At 37.0% G+C, this 20,893-nt stretch overlaps 3 protein-coding genes across 4 annotated transcripts; 2 read left to right on the forward strand and 1 right to left on the reverse strand.

Annotated features, from left to right (window-relative positions):
- The first annotated feature begins 223 nt into the window (after positions 1 to 223).
- Positions 224 to 8,821, forward strand: LOC132304289 (amine oxidase [copper-containing] zeta, peroxisomal-like). 2 transcript variants are annotated; one of them, XM_059801889.1, is made up of 12 exons: positions 224 to 700; positions 1,510 to 1,625; positions 1,708 to 2,013; positions 2,540 to 2,652; positions 2,751 to 3,081; positions 3,223 to 3,438; positions 3,553 to 3,789; positions 4,086 to 4,271; positions 5,510 to 5,650; positions 7,823 to 8,091; positions 8,221 to 8,302; positions 8,519 to 8,821. In XM_059801889.1, the coding sequence occupies exons 1-12, from the start codon at positions 502 to 504 to the stop codon at positions 8,639 to 8,641; spliced, it is 2,319 nt and encodes a 772-aa protein (XP_059657872.1). In that variant the 5' UTR covers positions 224 to 501; the 3' UTR covers positions 8,642 to 8,821. The 2 variants fall into 2 exon arrangements, with proteins under 2 accessions (XP_059657872.1, XP_059657873.1); XM_059801890.1 differs by having other exon boundaries at positions 1,516 to 1,625.
- A 1,735-nt stretch (positions 8,822 to 10,556) lies between these two features.
- LOC132304290 (ARM REPEAT PROTEIN INTERACTING WITH ABF2) lies at positions 10,557 to 12,984 on the forward strand. Its single transcript, XM_059801891.1, has one exon. The coding sequence runs from the start codon at positions 10,886 to 10,888 to the stop codon at positions 12,725 to 12,727; it is 1,842 nt and encodes a 613-aa protein (XP_059657874.1). The 5' UTR covers positions 10,557 to 10,885; the 3' UTR covers positions 12,728 to 12,984.
- A 2,825-nt stretch (positions 12,985 to 15,809) lies between these two features.
- On the reverse strand, positions 15,810 to 20,055 carry LOC132304291 (F-box protein At1g70590). The gene is made up of 4 exons (XM_059801893.1): positions 19,207 to 20,055; positions 17,017 to 17,150; positions 16,448 to 16,630; positions 15,810 to 16,268 (listed from the first exon to the last, which is right to left on the reverse strand). Exons 1-4 carry the CDS (start codon positions 19,751 to 19,753, stop codon positions 16,101 to 16,103), a joined length of 1,032 nt encoding a protein of 343 aa, XP_059657876.1. The 5' UTR covers positions 19,754 to 20,055; the 3' UTR covers positions 15,810 to 16,100.
- Positions 20,056 to 20,893: the final 838 nt, after the last annotated feature.

Below are 20,893 nucleotides of genomic sequence, written 5' to 3' on the forward strand. Positions count from 1 at the left end.
ATTTTATATTTTAAACTTTACCAATGATGAATTTCACTTAATTTAAAATGATGAAATTTAACCATCATAAGGGTGAAATTTATTATTTAAAGCGGTAAAGTTAAGGAAAAAAAATAAAAAAAAACTATATGGTCAGTGGATGATTTTGATCCGCTGTATGCAACTTACCGCAGACGATATAGACCAGCGTAAAGATATCCCCACAATCCCTTTCTATATAAACCGCACCAAGCACCCGCTGTATCTATACAGATTCACACACAAACACACAGTCGACACTTCAAAATCACAAGTCACAACAGCCATTTGTAGCTCACCTCGCTCCTCACTCCCCGTCCACTTCGGTTTGTTGGACTATTTTCTCGAGAAAGTGACAGAAAGGTAGCAAGGAGCGGTGGAGTGTGGAAGTGAAGTGTTTGGTCTGAGAAACTGCTGTATGTCAGTGGAGTATTACAGTGACAAGTACTACGGCGGTTACGGTGAGCTCGCAAACCCTTTGCAATGGCCACAGCTACGGAAAAAGCGACGCCTCTGCACCGCAACGCCACCGCCGCGGCGGACGTCTTGCAGGATTGGAGCGTCCGGACCTCCGATCCCGCCGCCGACGATCAGATCCACCGCAACAGAGCTTCCGTGGCGAGCTTGATTCGTCCTGTTGATCCTCTTCCACAACCTTCTACAACTACTTCTTCGGCAAAAGGTATACTTCTTTTCATCTACAGTTCTTGTTTTCTGTTCCATTTCTAATACTAGTATTACATGATTGATCTTGATTTATTAAGGACAAAGTAACGATTATGTTTATGAGAGAAAATGAATTATGATTCTTGTTATTTATCTTTTTGATAATCATTAAATTCTCGACCAAGTAAGCTAATAATTGTATAATTTCTAATAAATTAATGATTGATCTTGATTTATTAAAATGAGATTATGATTCTTGTTGTTTTATTCTTTTGATAATTGTAAAATGCTCAACCAAGTAAGCTATAGTTGTGTGTGTAGATATATAATTGATAGATTATTGAAATTTCCCTTTTCAATATGAATGCTAGTATGCATGATCATTTGGAATTGAGAAAGCAACTGTCTTTGGGGGTTGGTTGGCTGCTGAGAAAACAGAGGAGAAGAAAAGAAAATGAGATCATGATTCCTGTTGGTGTTCTTGTATTAGGTTTCGTAAAAACACAAAAACTCAATTCTTCAGGGAATAAGCCTTTAAACACTCAAACACACACACAACTCCATCCCCGAACCAAACCATTGTTTTTGGGTCGCTTTAGTAGTTTGTTTTCTTTTTTTATTTTTCATTATTGCTTCCTATTACGAGAGGATTCATTGTGACTACTTTTTTTTCAGTAGAGACCACTATAAAGAGTGAACGATGTCTCATACATCCAACGAAGTATTGGAAGCATTGTTACTGCCTGATTGTTTTTTTCCCCCTTGATTATGAAAGAGATTGGATTGCATAGTTTCTGTCATGTTAATAAATTTGTTTCTCTAAAGTTGCAGGTATCCCAATCATGTTAAGGGCTCAAAGCCGCCACCCTTTGGACCCTTTGACTGCTGCTGAAATATCTGTGGCTGTGGCTACTGTCAGGGCTGCTGGAGCAACTCCTGAGGTGGTTATTTATATTACAGTTATGTTTTCTTGAAATAGGTTTAGATTATAGCATAATATGGAAGTTTTTTCAATATGTTTAGGTGAGAGATAGCATGCGGTTCATTGAGGTGGTTTTGCTGGAACCAGATAAAAATGTGGTTGCACTAGCAGATGCATATTTTTTTCCTCCTTTCCAGCCATCATTACTACCTAGAACGAAGGGTGGAGCTCATATTCCCAGTAAACTTCCTCCTAGGCAAGCTAGACTTGTTGTTTACAACAAAAAGTCGAATGAGACGAGTGTGTGGATTGTTGAACTATCAGAAGTTCATGCTGTTACTCGAGGTGGTCACCACAGGGGCAAAGTGATTTCATCCAATGTTGTACCCGACGTACAGCCTCCAATGGTAATAGTTTTTATTTTCTAAATGTCATGTTGAATTTTTTTCTTTCTTGAGTAATAAATTCTAATTTTCAAACAGTATCTAACCGAAAATATCATTAGCCTCATTTCAGCAAGAGGAAATTTAGTGTTTGAATAACCTGATGGTAAGATGAACTTTATTTTAGGATCTTATATTTTTAATCTAGAAGAAATAATGCTATAAAACAAACATAATATGATTTTCTTTTTCACTAATTGTAAAATTTGAACTTGACAGATTGAAAGGGTCTTGAGAATAAACACATGCACACTTTACATTCACACACACACACACACACACACACACACAAATACCCACATGCATACACTTGCACGCCCACACAGACACATGCACCCAAATGCATACGTAATACATACATCCAAATCACCCAAAAATAAAAAAACCCTAACTGCAAGTACTATTCGGACATCTGCTTGGCAACAAAATTAACTCTCTATAGTATTCATGTCAAACAGTTCGTACTCTTCTTTAATTTTTGAAATCACAGGATGCTGTGGAATATGCCGAATGTGAAGCTGTTGTAAAAGACTTCCCACCATTTCGGGATGCAATGAAGAAAAGGGGTATTGAGGATATGGATCTTGTGATGGTAGATCCCTGGTTAGTTTCTTCATTTTGTTACTTTCAGAATATCTTGTCTTATCTTTATGCATTTCTTGCACTCTTATTTATGCTTTGTCCTGCAAATTCCTTCCCAGGTGTGTTGGTTATCACAGTGAAGCTGATGCACCTAACCGCAGACTTGCTAAACCACTTATCTTCTGTAGAACTGAGAGTGACTGTCCTATGGAAAATGGTTATGCTCGTCCAGTTGAAGGAATTTATGTACTAGTTGATATGCAAAATATGGTTGTTGTTGAGTTTGAAGACCGTAAACTTGTTCCCCTACCTCCAGCTGACCCATTAAGAAATTACACTCCTGGTGAAACACGGGGAGGTGTTGATCGTAGTGATGTGAAACCCCTACACATTATTCAGCCTGAAGGTCCAAGCTTCCGTGTTGATGGGCATTTTGTTGAATGGCAGAAGGTGCTTGATTATTTGTGGAATAAAAATTACTGATAGATCTCACTACATTCAACTCTTATACTTCCAGTACTTATGAAATATTCTTTTTTCATTCTTTCTTCTTTCTTTTGTCTTTCTTTTTTTTCTTTCTTTTTTTGGCAGTGGAATTTCCGTATTGGCTTCACTCCCAGGGAGGGTTTGATTATTTATTCTGTTGCATATGTTGATGGTAGTCGAGGACGAAGACCGGTGGCCCATAGGTTAAGCTTTGTTGAGATGGTGGTCCCTTATGGAGATCCAAATGATCCCCATTACAGGAAGAATGCATTTGATGCTGGTGAAGATGGGCTTGGCAAAAATGCTCATTCTCTGAAGAAGGTCAGAGAACTTCTTATTTATTTTTTTGAATGTTTATTTTGTACGATTATTTACATATTGCACTTCTTTGGGTTCAAAAAGAAAAATTCTGCTCACCATTACTTCATATTGCAGGGTTGTGACTGTTTGGGCTATATCAAATACTTTGATGCACACTTTACAAATTTCACTGGAGGTATTGAAACAATTGAAAATTGTGTGTGTTTGCATGAAGAGGATCATGGAATCTTATGGAAGCATCAAGACTGGAGAACAGGTTTAGCTGAAGTCCGGAGGTCAAGAAGATTAACTGTGTCTTTCGTATGTACTGTGGCTAATTATGAGTATGGATTCTTTTGGCATTTTTATCAGGCAAGTGTGTGAGTGCCTTCTTTTATGTGAAAGCTATTGTGCTTCTCTTGCTTCAATTGACTATATTACTCCCTATTATACCGCAACTTAATATCCTAATATGTTAGAGAGCCCACTGGGCACTTTGTTGAGGCTTAATTGCTGTCTTAATGAGTATATTGGCTTGTCCTGGTGTCACAACAGATACATTTGTTGTTTTGATTTGAGTTACTTGCTACGGTTTACTGCTGCTGTATTTTGACCTTCTGATTTGACATTGTAATCTTCAAGAAATGTTATACTATTTCTTGTTACAGGATGGAAAAATTGAAGCTGAGGTTAGACTCACAGGAATTCTCAGCTTAGGAGCTCTGCAACCTGGTGAAGTTCGAAAATATGGGACAACTATTGCGCCTGGATTATATGCGCCAGTCCATCAACACTTTTTTGTTGCTCGTATGGACATGGCAGTTGATTGCAAGCCTGGTGAAGCACATAATCAGGTAAACTTGCTCAATTATTTAGATCTTCTTTTTGTTGTTTGCTATTCTTTAACTGGTAATGGTTGGTTTTATGGTTTTCAACATTGCTTATGTTGTTTATTTGTTTCTTCATGGTGTTATAATCACCTTTTTCTGTCATTTTCTGAAACCAAAAATTTACATTGTATCAGTTCTTTCTTAGTTATAATCAATTTTCTATTCCCCTTTTATTTATTGATAAAGCAATTTTCTTAGAGGCATCATCACTGGAGAATTAGTTATTAATTTGACATGTTCCTTCTCTGTGTGTGTGTGTGTGTGTGTTATCATATATGCTAACACACTCTCTCTCTCTCTCTCTCTCTTTGTAAACATATTCTAGTTACTATTATACCAATTGTTGCTTTTAACTGTTATTTTTATTTATGGTAAAGAGTATGTGTTTCCTCGAGAGATCTTTTTTTTTTTTTGGCCAGGTAAGTATTCACACACATGCACACAAATGTTCATGACAGGACTTGAACCCCTCCCTCCTCCGTTGAGGGAGGAGAGGTTATACCGCTAGGCCACTGGCCCATTGGTTCGTTGAGAGTTCTTTGATTACTGGAGTTATTAAAAGCTTCAACTTGGTCTAACAGAGTTAAGTAATGAGCTGGCAGGCTGTATGCCTGATGAATAGGCGTTCTGATAATTCTATATCAGTTGTTTAAAGAACCCTATCACACTAGTAACAGTAGCATGGAGGATAGGGAAACTTTATAAAAGATTATGATATATTCTTTGTTGTGCAAGTCATGCATTAGGATTCTGAAAAGATCAGTGGCAATTCTGCAACTTGTCCAGGATTCTCCTTATAGTTAATGTAATTAAACAACTAGTTGCTTTTCATTTGAGTAACATAGCTGCAATTTGATCTTGCTTTTTAATTGTATATAAGTGGTCAAATTTTCAATGTGCACCATCTTTAATAGTGTAATATTATCCCTCACATGAGATTAATGTTAACCAAGATGTGTTGTCATAAAATAAGTGACTACTACATATTGTTAAATATTTTTGGATCATGTCAGTAACATCCCTTAATTTTAGATACACGTCACCCAGAGGAAGGAAAAAGTAGAGTATTACATTTATTTGAGCTAATTTATTTTCCCGGCTGATCAGGTGCAATTAATTTTGGTTGTTGGTCGATCTACTAGCAACAATTAATTTATTTTCCTGGCTGATCAGTAAAAGTACACACACTTCCTTGTTTATAGGTTGTGGAGGTGGATGTTAAAGTTGATGAACCAGGAGATAACAATGTTCATAACAATGCATTCTATGCTGAAGAGAAACTACTCAGATCTGAGCTTGAAGCAATGCGTGACTGTAATCCTTTAGCTGCCCGACATTGGATTGTAAGGCTCTTTAACCTTTCTGAATTTTTGCCTTTTTCTTTCTTCCCTTAATAATTTCGCTTTTTATTTCTTTGTCTCTATATTTTTATTTGCATGAGTGCATGTGTGATTGTTTATTGAACAATTTGTGACACTATTTTCTTGATTTTATTATATCACATATTATAAAAATGAGTTGTCAGCTTTAACTTGTCTCTTATCTCGTGAAAATGGTCACTCAACAAGCAATGTGTGGAATCAGCCATGTGGATTGTAAGAAGTTTCCATTTTCTCATATAGACAAGATTGAAGTATTATTGTACAAAAAATTAGGGTACATGCATTAGTGTTTTTAGATTTCATTTTTTGATTTGAAAAATCCTAATTGGATTGCATAAAAGTGTTTTAGGAAACTAACTTGCTGGAAAATTTTCTAGATGTGGAAATGCAGAGCATTTTGGTCATCAACAGATCAACCGAAGACTACTGGATGCATGTCCATTGATGCATGTCCATTGATCGAACCATTGATCGAACCACTCTAAAAACTTTGTTTTGTCTATAAATACTCTATCATGTCATAAACCATAAGAGACAGAGATTTGGAAGCTAGAGATATTTTGAGCATATTAGAGTGCGTATATTTTTCTTTAAGCATTCATCAATCATATACATCAAATTGGTGAGTGTAGTGTTATATTAGCGCGTCGACATCTAAATTGTTGTGGAGCTGATTTGAAGAGTTCAACACCAACACACAACTCAATCAACCAAGATTGGAGTGGACGATTAGTTTTGAGATTAGGATTGCTATTAAAGAAGCAGACTCTTGAGGAGCAAAGTCTGTTGACAGAGCATACTTTTTGCCTCGAGACTCTGCTCAAGTTCAATGGATCAATTTGTGTCAAGAAATAACTATGGGTTCTGTGGTTTAAAGTGTTAACCTAGTCTAATATTTCTTTCATATACTAGATTTTAATTTGACTGGTTTTTCCTTATTGGAATTTTTCAGGTAAAAAAATCTTCGTGTCCACTGTGTTGTTTTATTCTGTATTAATTTGCTTTTGGTTGAATGGTTGTTATGATTGTCATGATGGATTTATTGGTACTTGATTCTTAGTGTTACTTGAATACCTTGATATTTAGTGTTAATTTAAATTGAATTTTCAGAAAGATAGTTAGAACTCAACAAATGGTTAAAAGTAGTTAAAATCATGCAAGATTTATTCACCCCCTATCAGGTAGAGTTTACGGATCTTGTGTTAATATTGTCCATACCCCATTATGAACCAAGTTGGTTCAATAGTGTTTAGTTATTGATAATTTTACTTACAATTAATTTTTCTTTGATATGTTTTGTATTTTTTTAAAAAATTGATATATATTTATAAGAAAGTTTATTACTTCTTTCACATATCTCATGGTTTGGTTAAAATATAAAGACGAGTTCCTTAACTTGCTACCATTTTAGTTAATTTCTTTAAGTGATATTCTTTTCGTTTCCCATTTTCCTTGAGTAAAGTGTTGGATATATTATCAAAAAGATATGTCTGGCTTTTTTTCTTTGAGAAGATTAAAGAACTTTCTTATGGAGATAATCTAATACCTAATAATTCTATTAATTATTAACATTTCTCATTTTCCATGATTATTAATTAGTAGAGAGTTGACTGCTATTGGGTTGGTAACTTGGTTGATATCATAATAATCTGCACTTTTGGTTCAAGGAAAACCTCAGGTACCCGTACCACATCATCTTTATGGCCTGGAACTATACATACATGCACATGTATATACACAACTATGTGTGTATCTATGAATGAGCTAATTATGGAATCTTGGAGCATATAATATTTATAGTGTGTTTTGATAAATAAGAAGGTGCTTTGGTGTTTGTTTTCCAGGGAGATAGTGGGTGGTGTCATTTATATTTTGTTTTGTGTCCTTCCCTAGCATCACAAATGTGTTATTATGCGATTTACATATCCTAGTTTCCAAGAAAAAGCATATTTGTGTGATGTTTTATTATGTGTTGTCCTTTCTATAATGATTCGTGATTAGATTTGCTTCTTGTGATGCGTAGTTAATTGCTTCTGTTTTCTAATTCTATGTTCAAGGTGGATAATTTCCCATTCTTTAAACTATATGAGTTGGTACTAATTGCATAGTTTTAATGTGCTATTTGTAATTCAGATCAGAAACACAAGAAATGTCAATCGCACTGGACAGTTAACCGGTTACAAGCTAGTACCCGGATCAAATTGTTTACCATTAGCTGGTGCAGAGGCGAAATTTTTGAGAAGAGCTGCTTTCCTGAAGCATAATATTTGGGTCACACCTTATGCGCGTGATGAGATGTATCCTGGAGGAGAGTTTCCTAATCAAAATCCCCGTGTTGCAGAGGGACTATCTACTTGGGTTAAGCAGAACCGATCACTGGAAGAAGCTGACATAGTTCTTTGGTTAGTCTATCCTTGTCTGTACATATCTGTTGCGATTTATGGTACTTTTTCCATTGTATGCACATGAATGTAGTAGGCTTAAAGTTGCTATCTCTAGGTAACTACTGACTTCCATCTTTGTTCTGTCAGGTATGTATTCGGAGTGACACACATTCCTCGGCTGGAAGACTGGCCTGTCATGCCGGTGGAACACATTGGTTTCATGCTCATGGTATTGTGCTTCGATCCTGACATTTGACATTACCACATTTGTATTGTGCTATGGTGAACCTAATGAGTGCCAACATTTAAGCATCCAGAGAGTTCTGTTTTGCTGCACATACTCGAGTTTAGAATATCTATGCTAATGTAAATGCCATTTATTTAAATTTGGTAACGTGACAAAGATCGTCACTAAATCCCGATCTTTTTGCTGTTCTTGGTGCAGCCGCATGGATTTTTTAATTGCTCACCGGCGGTGGATGTTCCTCCTAGCTCATGCGAGTCGGATGTGAAGGAGAATGGGGTGGTGACAAAGACAATCCACAATGGGTTGCTTGCAAAGCTTTAGAAGGCAAGTGCAGTTCTCAGTTTGTATTACAGAATGTCAAATAATCGAGCTTTTGCGAAGCTTTAAAATTGAGTGCATGTTCGGTCTACAAATAATCCATTGTCTCAAATGACTTTTTTTCTTGGTTGTATGAACTAGAATTGCTATTGACACTATTCTAAAAATTACAAATTCGTTGAATTCTTGTTCTCAAATCTGTGAAATGCAACAAGAACGATGTCAAAGAGTTAGGGTTTATGTATGTGCATGAATGTGGGGCTTTTGGTGTTGGTGTGTGTGCGTAAGAGAGATCGAGATGTTTTTCCTTGTCACACGCCTATTTTTGTTGTCTAAAAAATTAATTCTATGTCTCTCCTCCACAATCCATTTCTTTATATATATATATATATATATATATAATTCAAGATAGCTCAGCAATAATGTTATTGTCACTTTTTAGAATAATATTGCATTGATAATTCACCAAGTGCATACATATATAACAAACAAAGAAACGAGGGTACAGAACAACCTTCCAAAGCCAAACTCTCTCTCAACTTTAGGAGGGATGAACCAAGTTAAGAACAAGATGGGTAAGTCTTGAATTCACGGGAAATTATTATACGGTCTTTGATTCTTTCTTTAGCTTCAATCAATCGCTATTATGAGCTTGTTTGGCTCCAATTAATCACTATCATGAGCCCTACAGCTCCAATCAATCACTTCTTTGGCTCCAATTAATTATTATTATGAGTCATATGAGATATCTAAGTCATGCGGTGTAGTTCACATTTTCACTCACATATCTTCAATTTAACATCTTGGGAATTGAGGAGATGTATTATTATAATTAGAAATGTCTTGTCATAGTGTCATGAATCAGTCACTTTCTTTTCTCTAATCAATCACTATTATGAGTTATACATCATGCCAGGCCGGGACATGTTGTAGAGTTTATATTTTCACTCACATATCTTCAATGTAACATCTTCGAAATTGGGAAGATATATCATTATAATTAAAAATGTCTTATCGTCAATTATGTTCAAGTTTCAAACTTTGTATCACATTTATTGCTTAATTTAATTTCTTGAGAAATTGTCGTACTCTAATCTTATTAAAAACCGTGGTTCATGAAATGTCTTGCCTCCTTAGTACAACAAGTGCTGAATTGTCAATTTCTAAATATTTGGTTAGCACCTAATTGGTTGCATTAAAACGCACTTACTGATATAGCAGTTGGTTAATTGTCAATCACGCTCTTTTAATGAAAGTGCGTAACACGTACGTTTTATTACCTAAAAGCGCATGTAAAGCACGTCTCAATAGTAACGTAAATAAGGGTTCAACAAAACGACGCGTGGAAGAAAAAAAGACCACCTTTTAATCGTCAACTACGATCAGTCTTTTCCAGGAGCTTTCTATGTCTTGAGTGTAAATTTTAAATCTCTCATTCTCTCCCGTTACTTAAATTTCATGACAATTAAAAAAGAAAAGATTAATTTGGATAAGTCTTGCTAACTTTTATTGAATTTTCTTATAACTTTTACCTTTTATAAATAAGGAAAAAGAAGAAAAATAAATAGTTTAAAAAATATAATAAAATTATTTCTTGAAATAACACATTTTTTTTTTATTTAAAATTTTGTTGCGGTGATTTACTTTATATAATTGGTACCTTTTCTTTGACTTGTCAAAACTGTTGATCTTGACTATAAAAAATTTTAGTTGGTTTGAAATGGTACTTTATGTGTTTTCGATCTTCTATATTTGCCCAATGATTTTGTTATATCTTCCCGATGTGTTTGTTTGATGATTTTATGTTTTCTTGTCAGAGTAAAAAAAAACATTTTTCAATATTATTGATATTCTAGAAAGTTCAAAAGTTTAGTTTAATTTAATTCTATTATTAGAATATAATTGGACTCTGAGTAGTACAGTTACACAGTAGTCTTTTTTGAAGAAGTGAAAATGTTACTGTAATTTTTAATCTGTTGTCAAGAATCCCATTCCCACCAAACACACAAACATACTGGTGTCTGGTCTTAAATCCGCATAAATCTCAGGCAAACCAAACCTGCCATGAAACTGACGATACCAAAGACGACGACGACGACTCTAATCGATTCTGACCACCATGAACACCAATCAAACTCCAACACAACCCACCACCGTTTGACTCCTCGAACAACCAAAAAGTCGCAATCTTTCGAGTTTCAATTCACAATTTGAACAACAATCCCATCTGGGTTCGTTTCCAATCGAATGATCGATTCCATGGCCACCGAAGAGAACAAAATCAAGGAAGTCCTCTCCTTTACGATTGACTTATCGGAGCGAGTCCGCCACGCCGCCGAGGAGGCCGAGTCGTTCAAGGTCGACTGCGCCGAAGTCGGCAAACAAGCTGACCGCCTCATCACAATGATCTGGGCCGCCGCCCGGTTCGCCACCTCCACCGGTTCCCTCTACGAGCGCCCCATCCGCCGCATCGTCGCCGACGTGTCGAAGAACCTCGACCGTGCCCTAACCCTAGTCCGGAAGTGCAAGCGCCGCAGCGTCCTCCGCCGCGTCGTCACCATCGTCTCCGCCGCGGATTTCCGGAAAGTCACCACCCTCCTCGACGCCTCAATCGGCGACATGAAGTGGCTGCTCAGCATCTTCGAGTCCAGTAGTGGCGGAGGAGGTATTGTTCTCTCTATGCCCCCAATCGCGAGTAACGATCCTATTCTCTCTTGGGTTTGGTCTTTCATTGCTTCGATTCACTCCGGTCAATTGAATGATCGAATAGAGGCTGCGAATGAACTGGCTTCGCTTGCCAAAGACAATGATCGGAACAAAAAGATCATCGACGAAGAAGGTGGCGTACCCCCACTCTTGAAGCTCCTGAAAGAGAACACCTCACCGGAGGCCCAAAGCGCCGCGGCGACGGCGCTTCTCAACTTGGCTAATGATCAAGAAAGGGTCCATTCAATCGCCGACGAACTTGGTGTTCCGATTATAGTTCAGGTTCTTGGTGATTCTCCGATGAGAGTTCAAATTCGGGTGGCGAATTTGGTTGCTAGAATGGCAGAGCACGACCCATTTGCTCAAGAGGATTTTGCTAGAGAAAATGCAATCAGACCACTTGTGACTTTGTTGTCATTTGAGACTTTTGTGGATGATACTACTAACCTTCAATATGGTAAGCAAAGCATTCATTCTCTTGTTCAGATTAATAAGGAGATGGAGAGGAATTCATTAATGTCATTTAATTACAAACCACATTCGAATTCGTCTTTATCATTGCATTCTGAGGGTAGTAGTAGAGGAGGAGGGCATCATAGGAAAGAGAGAGAGAGTGAGAAGCCTCAAGTGAAGCTTGAGTTGAAAATCACTTGTGCCGAGGCTTTATGGATGCTTGCTAAAGGTAGTGTGTCGAATAGTAGACGAATAACCGAGACAAAAGGGTTGCTTTGCTTGGCTAAACTTGTTGAGAAGGAATCTGGGGAATTGCAGTTTAATTGTTTGATGACGTTAATGGAGATAACAGCTGCAGCTGAATACAATGCTGACCTCAGAAGGGCGGCTTTCAAGACCAACTCTCCTGCTGCAAAGGCTGTTGTTGATCAGCTCTTAAGGATAATCAAGGAGTCAGACAGTCCAACACTGAGAATTCCGGCGATAAAGTCCATTGGTTCATTGGCTCGGACCTTCCCGGCTAGGGAGACCCGTGTCATTGGTCCCCTGGTCGAGCAGCTTAGCCATAGGAACCAAGATGTGGCTACAGAAGCTGCCATATCACTCGGGAAGTTTGTTTGTCCGGATAATTTTCTTTGTGCGGAGCATTCTAAGACTATAATCGAGTTCAATGGTGTCCCGCCTCTGATGAGACTGCTGAGAGGCAATGACAGGTCACTGTTGTATGGACTGGTTCTCCTATGCTACCTTGCATTACATGCTGGCAACAATGAGGCATTGAAACAAGCAAGAGTGTTAACTGCTCTTGAGGGGGCTGACCGTGCAGTCGTCACCCATCCTGAGTTGAGAGAATTGGTACCCCAGGCAATCTACCACCTAAATATATATCATACCGATGTCCTTCCTCAAAGGCAGTCTTATTCCCCATGATGAGAAATGAGTCCAATATGGTGGGTATGTAGTTGTATTATACTTGGACGAGGTTGATACATTTTGATCAGAGGAAAGGAATGGTTAATAGAAAGGCATATTGTTGCTCAATATTGAATATTTATTGTTCATCTTAATTGGTGTTCTGACAAAGGAGTAATACATTATCTTAAGAAAGATTAAATGTTCACATACCCTGTTTCCTGCTCATATTGTGGTTGATATGTTGTTTTATGGAAAATCAAGTTCTTTATGTATTCTTTTTTCCATGTCAATAGATATTCCTCTCTGGTTAGTCTGCACATTTGGTTTTATCCGTTGTAATTTTGTATCACTTGAAATGTGTGGTGAGTGGTACCGATGTTGCTTTTCTACTTGCAGATAATCATTGCTATTATAGTATCAGGGTCAACAAGTATAGCTTGTTTCCTCCTTTATTTTAGCTGTTTTAACACAAACTTATTTGATAAATGTTTGTTTAGTGATTGCTGTTAATATTTGGTGGTGTTGGTTCTAAATGATTTGGGCACCTCTTCCCAGAGCCAGTGATAGAGCAACATTCGATAACAGATGAAATTGTTTGCCTAGGACTTGAAGACCTATGACAGTTTCAGCTTCTTCGGTCATTAAAGGTATGGGTACTTGAGGTTGTTTTAGTCATTCACTTTTGCAATCATGCTGAATTTTTCACAGTGCTCTAGTTATTTTCTTAACCGATAGCACTGCTCACTTTTGTTAGTTGATAGTTATTTACTAGTATTCCTTTGGTTTGCATAAACCATCAGCAATACCTTTCATAGATGCCAAATTTGGTTATAATAAAGAGTTCATTAATCCATTTCGAGAAATATTATACCTACAGTGGGTTCAAATTGATAGCTGTTGTTTGACATCCCATTAGGTGAAATACTTTTTTGACAGGCCACAAAACTTATCAAAGAGAAGGCAAAGCCATCAAATCTAAGAAATGGAGGTGGTTAAGAATTGTTGGCATTGACGATTGATCCAAAAACTCTGTAGGAATGAAAGAGACTGATGGAGATGTCTTTTGAAAGACTAAAGCAACATTTAAACAACTGATACTAAGAAAAAAAAATGATGAAAACTGTTTTGATGGACCACAAAACTTTACAAAGAGAAGCAAAATCATTGTAGCCTAGTAATTAAGTATTGCCATTGCATTTAAGGAGGGGCGGGTAAAGAATTGTTTCCATTAATCTAAAAATACTTTAGCCAAGTAACGAATAAAAGCAACTAGTGGAGATGTCTTTTGAAAGACCGAATACAAATTGAAATAACCAAGATACTAAGGGGGTGAAAATGTTCAAGGTGGTATACAGGGGCGAACTTCCAATTCACAAAGTTAAATCAGAATGTGTCTGGATGAATGATTTTTTCTTTTTTCTTTTTTTTTGGCTCTCTCTATCTATGTCAGTCTTGTCTTGCTATTTTACAAGTCCCCACAAATATGCATCTTACAGGTCGTAATTAATTTGTGATCTTCTGAATTCAATAGACAATGGACCTCGTTGTTGATAAACTCAAAAGTCTTCTTGTGAGAGCAATTTGTATGGTTGCCGAAGTACTTTGAGGGATGAAATTGACTTATTACAGCAGGATCATTAAGCATTGAGTAGGTACAAAATCCACATTAAGAGAGCCCATTGATGTTGACCAGAATAACCTCTAGATTACAGAATTCAATGGTTTAAATCAACGTATTTACACTTTCGTTAGGTAGTTTAATTTGTTAAAATATCAGACTATCCTCATCTATGATCATACTAGCTGTTTAGTATGTTGAAATTCAGAAGTACTAGATGGGAGTTTATGTCAAATGAATTTCAGGAAGGTCATCATACTTGGGAAGATAGAAATCACAACTCGGACCTACATTAGTTACTACACATACCTGGGTAAATTTAACCAGATAATTTTATGTTTCAGAATTACTTTATAAAGCCAGATAATTAATATCAGATCATATGACACTGACTAATCTCTTATTCGAGTCCATTAGATACATCACAAATTAAGCATTTTTTAGCTTTTTCTTTACTTACCCTCGTACTTTTCAGATCCCGAGGAAGCCCTCACTAGTGAAATTCTAAGCGGACAATCTACTGGGCACTCGTATCTCGCCATATCAGCAAGGAAAAAAGATTAGAACAAAATTTTAGGAGTTGACAGAGCGGTGGTCTCCTGCTTGATTTAGGAAATTGCTCATGACTTTTGAAGGTTAGCTAGCTTCATTGAACTTTCAGCTCGATTATTGATTTTAGTCCATTCTTGATTTTTTGTCAAAAAGGAAATCAAACCATCCTTGGAGTGTTCTTATATGACATGAATATTGTCTCCTGGTCACAAATCAAACCATCCTCGGAATTTTGTGTACATTATGGTTATTCTTCATTCTTCCATTTGCTTTCCATAGAGGACCAAAAAAAATGTCACAAGAGTATGGTCAGACTATAACATAGTTTGAATCTTGCCCTCGTAAATATTTGGGAATGATTTATTCTACAAACTAAATTATGTCATCATCTAATGTATACTGAACTTCAGCGGACATCAGCCTCTAATGTTGCTATATGTGGCAGCTCAAGTAGTTTTGGGGGGCAGATTTTTGTGTTTGAAATTGCATGAGATTAAATTCTGCGGTGATAGAACTTTTGAAGGTTAGCTAGCTTCATTGACAAATTGATTTAAACTTATAAAAAAATAATTTCATATTACTGTAACTTTCATATTGTTCAAACTACGGAATAATAATTTCCCACAATTTTCTTAAAAATTATTTTACTTTCATTCACTTTGTTTGGATTCATTCTCACCAAGCGCACCCCAAAGCATTTTATTTTTCCTCAATACTCGCTTTCACAGCTAATAATTGTGACATTAAAAAAAAAAAATTTAAATTAAATAAATAATCACAACAGTTCTTGTGACTACTATGGCTGTTTGATTTCACTTCTAGTGTTTGATCATCAAAAAGAATTTCAAAGTGAGTTTCAGGGGTGGCATATATTTTGATAATTACAAGTCTATTACTTGTACACAACACATTCCTTGGGTCAGCATAAAGATCAATCAAACACTCGTATGCTTTTATGTAATGTACAGACTCAAGAGGGTCCTAAATACAGCACACAACCTTGACTCGCTTGACAGAAGCAATCATAATACAGTTTCAAAGAAAATTACAAAGCATTATCAACATCTTTAACGACTAAACTATGATATTTGATTTACATACACTGTTTTTCTCATCAGATAGAGAAAAGGGGGATAAAGAAAAGGACCATACTGAGGAGAGACAACGGGAACCAAAAAGCGCAGAGTGAGTGTCTATAAAGTCGTGATTCTATACAATTCAGCGAGAAGAAGGCAAGGCACGCCAATTGTCGGCAAGATTCATGGCTCGATCACGCGAAGTCGTCGACAGTTGTTGGAGTACAGCATTCTTGACATGAGCTGCAGCATTTTCACCTGCTCGGGTGGCAAGCTCCAGGTAGACTATAGCCTTCATCATCTCCCCTTCCTGTCCAAGTAGTTCCAACAGTCTCATCAGATTCTGCACCATATCTTAAACCTAAATGAATGAAGATATATAATGTGTACAATGTACATTAATATATGGACTCAGGTGCACTTATATTCTCCTATAATCCCTAGTGAAATTACAAAAATGTCAGTTAAAATGCTGTGTATAGTACATACAGAAAAGAGACCAAGTCCATGCTCAAACTGAGCTTTACTGTGACCGTGATCAGCTGCCCGCTTCATCCATTTCCTTGCTTGTCGATGACTCTGCGCCAGACCTTCACCAAAGGAGTAGCATAAAGACGTATTATACATAGCACGCACATACCCACCTTCTGCAGCTCTCCGATACCATCTGGCCTGTCGAGATAAAAGGTATCAGTAGGAAAGTTCACACTAGGATATCAACATCAACAACTAAAAAAACAGTGCCTACTCAACAAAGCCTAATATTTCAAACTACACAGGACTGACTTTACACCAAGTCGTTCATAATCAGATGGAGGTACATCAATAAAGAGCCAAGATAATATTCAATTCATAACAAGGTTCATGCATAAATGATTTGTACACTGTACAATAGCCAACAAAGACTAGTGATATCAAAGTAGTTGGTACCGATGGTTTATCATTAAGAGATGGAAATCCAATTACTAATAGCAAAATGCAAAAGTAACATAATTTCAAATTGTGTCCTTGAACAAAGAGTTCATTTAGAAAGAAGAGACTTGGGGAACACCACATACTGCTTCTGGTAGATTTTGATCCACTCCACGGCCTTGATGCAAACACAGCGCAAGTTGGTACTGAGCACGAACATGGCCCGCAAATGAAGCCTGATATAACCATTTGATGGCCTCTTTTGTATTTGGAGGTTCGGCTGTATACAAGATAACAGTCAAAAAGACTCATTCTCACATGACATAATAATGAATGATGTTGAAGACTATTAAAAACACTAATAAAGAATACGCAACTTCTTGCTTTCCTCAGAGGAAATACGACAAATATTATTAATGTTACCACGTTACCATCGAGTAGAATAATCATATACATGTTGGACAAACAATGATGCTCCTCGTAATCAACCTTGATGGTTCCTAAAGGTTTCTTAGCATATCTGCTTGAAGGGAAGTTATAGGCAGTGCCTATTTTGTTCTATAAAGAATGTACATTAATTGCCCCTCTTAAAAGTAGTGTTACTTCTAAAAGACAAAGTAAATGATACCAAAAGGTATGACCCATATAAATGAAAGGACTGAAAGGAGGAAGAAATCTATATTCTTATGTTCAGCAGAGATGAAGATGGAAGAGAATAAATGGGTGCATAAGAAATGAGATAGAATTTCCGTATTTATAATATTACCACATCCCAATTATGCAAAAAAATAAAGTAAATGAGATCAATTTGATTTTCAACACTGAAGAAGAGCGAGGAGGAGTGTTAGTAAATCAGGAAGAAAATAAGTAGAAGAAAGGTTGAACTAACATAAAAGAACTCTCTCCTACTAGCAAAATCAAACAGAATTATTTGGCAAAGCAGTCACATTCTAAATCACTTCACTACTCTACACAGTCCCCACATTCCACAATTGACATTCAGCCGAAATAACTCCAAAACCATCCTAACCAAAAGGACAGCTTGATTGTGCAAACCAAGCAACAAATTTTGGTGCAATACAAATCAAACCACTATAACTTTCACCTCTTTAGAAGATCAAATGCAATATCATAACTGTTGGGATTTCCACCCACAGGTAAAAGAATGCAGAGTCAAATGTATTAGTGAGTATATATATGTGTGCGTTATATGTACGTGGGTGTAATAAATGTACGTGGGTGTGGTGCAAGATATATGTGTGTGTTGTAAGAAAAAAAAAGGACAAAGGTGATGGCGCCCACACAGTAGGGGTAGAAACATAAGAAAGTTTTAAATGTGGGTGTGCTGTGTATGAAAGATAAGAGGTGCACAATGTGTGAAACTGTGGAAGATGAAAAGTTGAAACAGATACACTAGGTGTAATGAATGCGTGCTATGGTAAAAATCATAAAAGGAGGCTATGCCGGTTGGCCCAAGGTGTATACATACAAGCATGAATTGTGAAGGAAAAACTGGAGAAGGGTTGAAAGAAGAGAGAAAATAGAAAAAGGTGCAGTGCACCAAGGAAAGAGAGTAGAGAGATGTAGCCTCATAGAGAGTAGTTATCGGTGTGTGAGGGCCATGGGTCCGTTCCATCTCACACAACCCATGGTGATATTTGGTAGAGTGGGCAGAACACTGATGGCGAGCGGGGATCTCGTGGAGTGGTACATGTATAAGGCTCAGCATAAGTTTAGTGTACACCGGTGTAGTTTCTCATGAGGGGGTAATGTCCTCTTCCATTGTAATATCTCTCAACAAATATTGTGAAATGTAGGCCAGGTTAGGCTGATCCACGTTAAATATTGTGTTATTTATTTTATTTGTGCTATTTCTATTCTTTGTTGTTCGGATCTCCGTGTCCGTCTGTTATTTGCTTCCGTTGTGCTGAACACTGGGTATTTTATACCCAACAGTAACTTACTACAACAATTCTTACTAACCCAATTCACAACATCAATTTCAACAAGTGAAATTACAAAATCAAATATCAATCAAAGTTAAATTAGAGCTAAGCTAAGCTTTGAAATTGGAATTGAGGACTATATCAATTCAAATTCTAAACTAGTTTTCCTTCTGTGCGCAAATTTCATGCTACCAAAAAAAATTATCCATTCAAAAAGTGAAATTGCGAAATCAAATATGAATCAAAGTCAGATTACAGCTAATAAGCTTTGGAATTGGAACTGAGGACTATATCAGTTCGAATTTCAAGCTAATTTTCCTTCATTTCCAATTCCAACGCGCGAATTCTATGCTACCAAACATGCAACATTAAAATCTGCAAAAATGCTACCTTGCAAATATGAAATCCCCAAATTACATTGGCCGGTGGGGTCGCCGAGCTCGGCCGCCTTCCGATACAGAGCCATCCCTTCCTCCTTCTTCCCCATGTCCCAGTACAACAGTCCCGCATCCACCATAGCCAGCGTTGACCCACGAGCGGCACCTTTCAAGAAGGAGTCCAAAGCCTTTTTCAGATTAGGGTTCACTCCGCCTCTGCCGTGCTTGAACCGCTTCCCCCACCGCAGGAACACCATCGCCTCCCTCAGCGGCCGAAGCGCGTCCCTCCACGACCTGCACACCAGCGACGCCGTTTTGAGGTCCGGATGAGTGAAACTCCCCGCGATCTTCCTCAACACATCGTACGGCAGCATCGAGAAATAGGGCGGTGATGATGACGACGACGGCGACGATGATCTTGAACTGAATCGAGTGGTTTTTGTGGAGAATTTGAATCTGCATCGATTGGATGTGACGTCGGATTGCTGTTTGGTAGCGGTGATGGAAAGTGCGGTGAAATGAGGGCCGTCCGATCGGGACGGCCATGTTTTCTCTCCCATCTTCTCTGATGGAGTTTTTTTAGTTGGAAGGAAAGTGAGTGAGACTTTAGAGAGAAAGAGAGAAGAGGAAGAGAGAGAGAAACGGAGGGAGGAAAGAAAGGGACGGGTGATTTGGTGTGGGTGAGGTGTACGCCTGTGGTATGCATGTCGCCGTTGGGATGTCGCAAATTGCAGATCACGTGAATTGTGCAGGGGGTGGGTATTTGACGGTTTAACAACAACATCAATACTACATTGACCTGGCGCCAAATATTATACAACACAATAGTCCCACTCCGGCAAATACCGTTTGTTTATTTCCGACATATCGGTGATGGCAGAGATACTGAATGTAAGTGCTCGAGGTTAATTTTACGGATTTAAATGGTGCGTGTTATTAAAATGAGCTCTAAGAAAAAAAAATATTTGCTAAATAATTTTTAAAAGAAACAAGAAGAAATATTTAAATCAACATTCCATAAACTTAATTTTTAATTTTTAATTGGAGTAAAGTGCAACAAACCCTTGCTAGATAAAAAATTTTGTAAAAAAAAACACATTTTTTTTCTTCTGACATGTGATATTTAAGTGCATATAAATCTGTAACAGCTCAAAATATGTCATTTTCTCTATTATTGATTGACAGTCAATTTTAACCATTTTTTTTTTTTTTAATGAAACTCTATAATACCAATATAACCTTAAAATATAATCATTGATTTTATTTTTTTTTTTGGTCTTAAGGGTGTTTTAGGTATTTTAATCTTTAAATTGATAAAATATTTTTATTTGTTTAATTTGAAAAATGTAGGGGATTTTTTTAACACTAGGGGAATATATAACAGGTTTTTGAACGCTAGGGGAGTTTTCGATATATAATAGTTATTTTTTTTTTTTTTTATTAATTTTTTTTTTTCTTTCTTAGTCATTAACACACCATTCACACACACTCTACTTTTTGAAGGTACGAATGCTCAATATCTACTTTGTAAGGCAAGAGAGATACACTGAGGCACAATGCCCTCGACACTTTACCCTTTTAATTATCACTTAAAAGTTCTTAACTTAATATGATTTTAAATTTTTTTTTTATCATCTTAGTATAATTAGATCTATAAATTCTACACCATGAAAAACTTATGAATATGTGAATTCACGCGA

The sequence above is a fragment of the Cornus florida genome, unplaced genomic scaffold, assembly GCF_030987335.1.
Source record: "Cornus florida cultivar Cherokee Brave unplaced genomic scaffold, ASM3098733v1 CherokeeBrave_3.0.0_Hap2_Chr04, whole genome shotgun sequence".
NCBI classification, from domain to species: Eukaryota; Viridiplantae; Streptophyta; class Magnoliopsida; order Cornales; family Cornaceae; genus Cornus; species Cornus florida.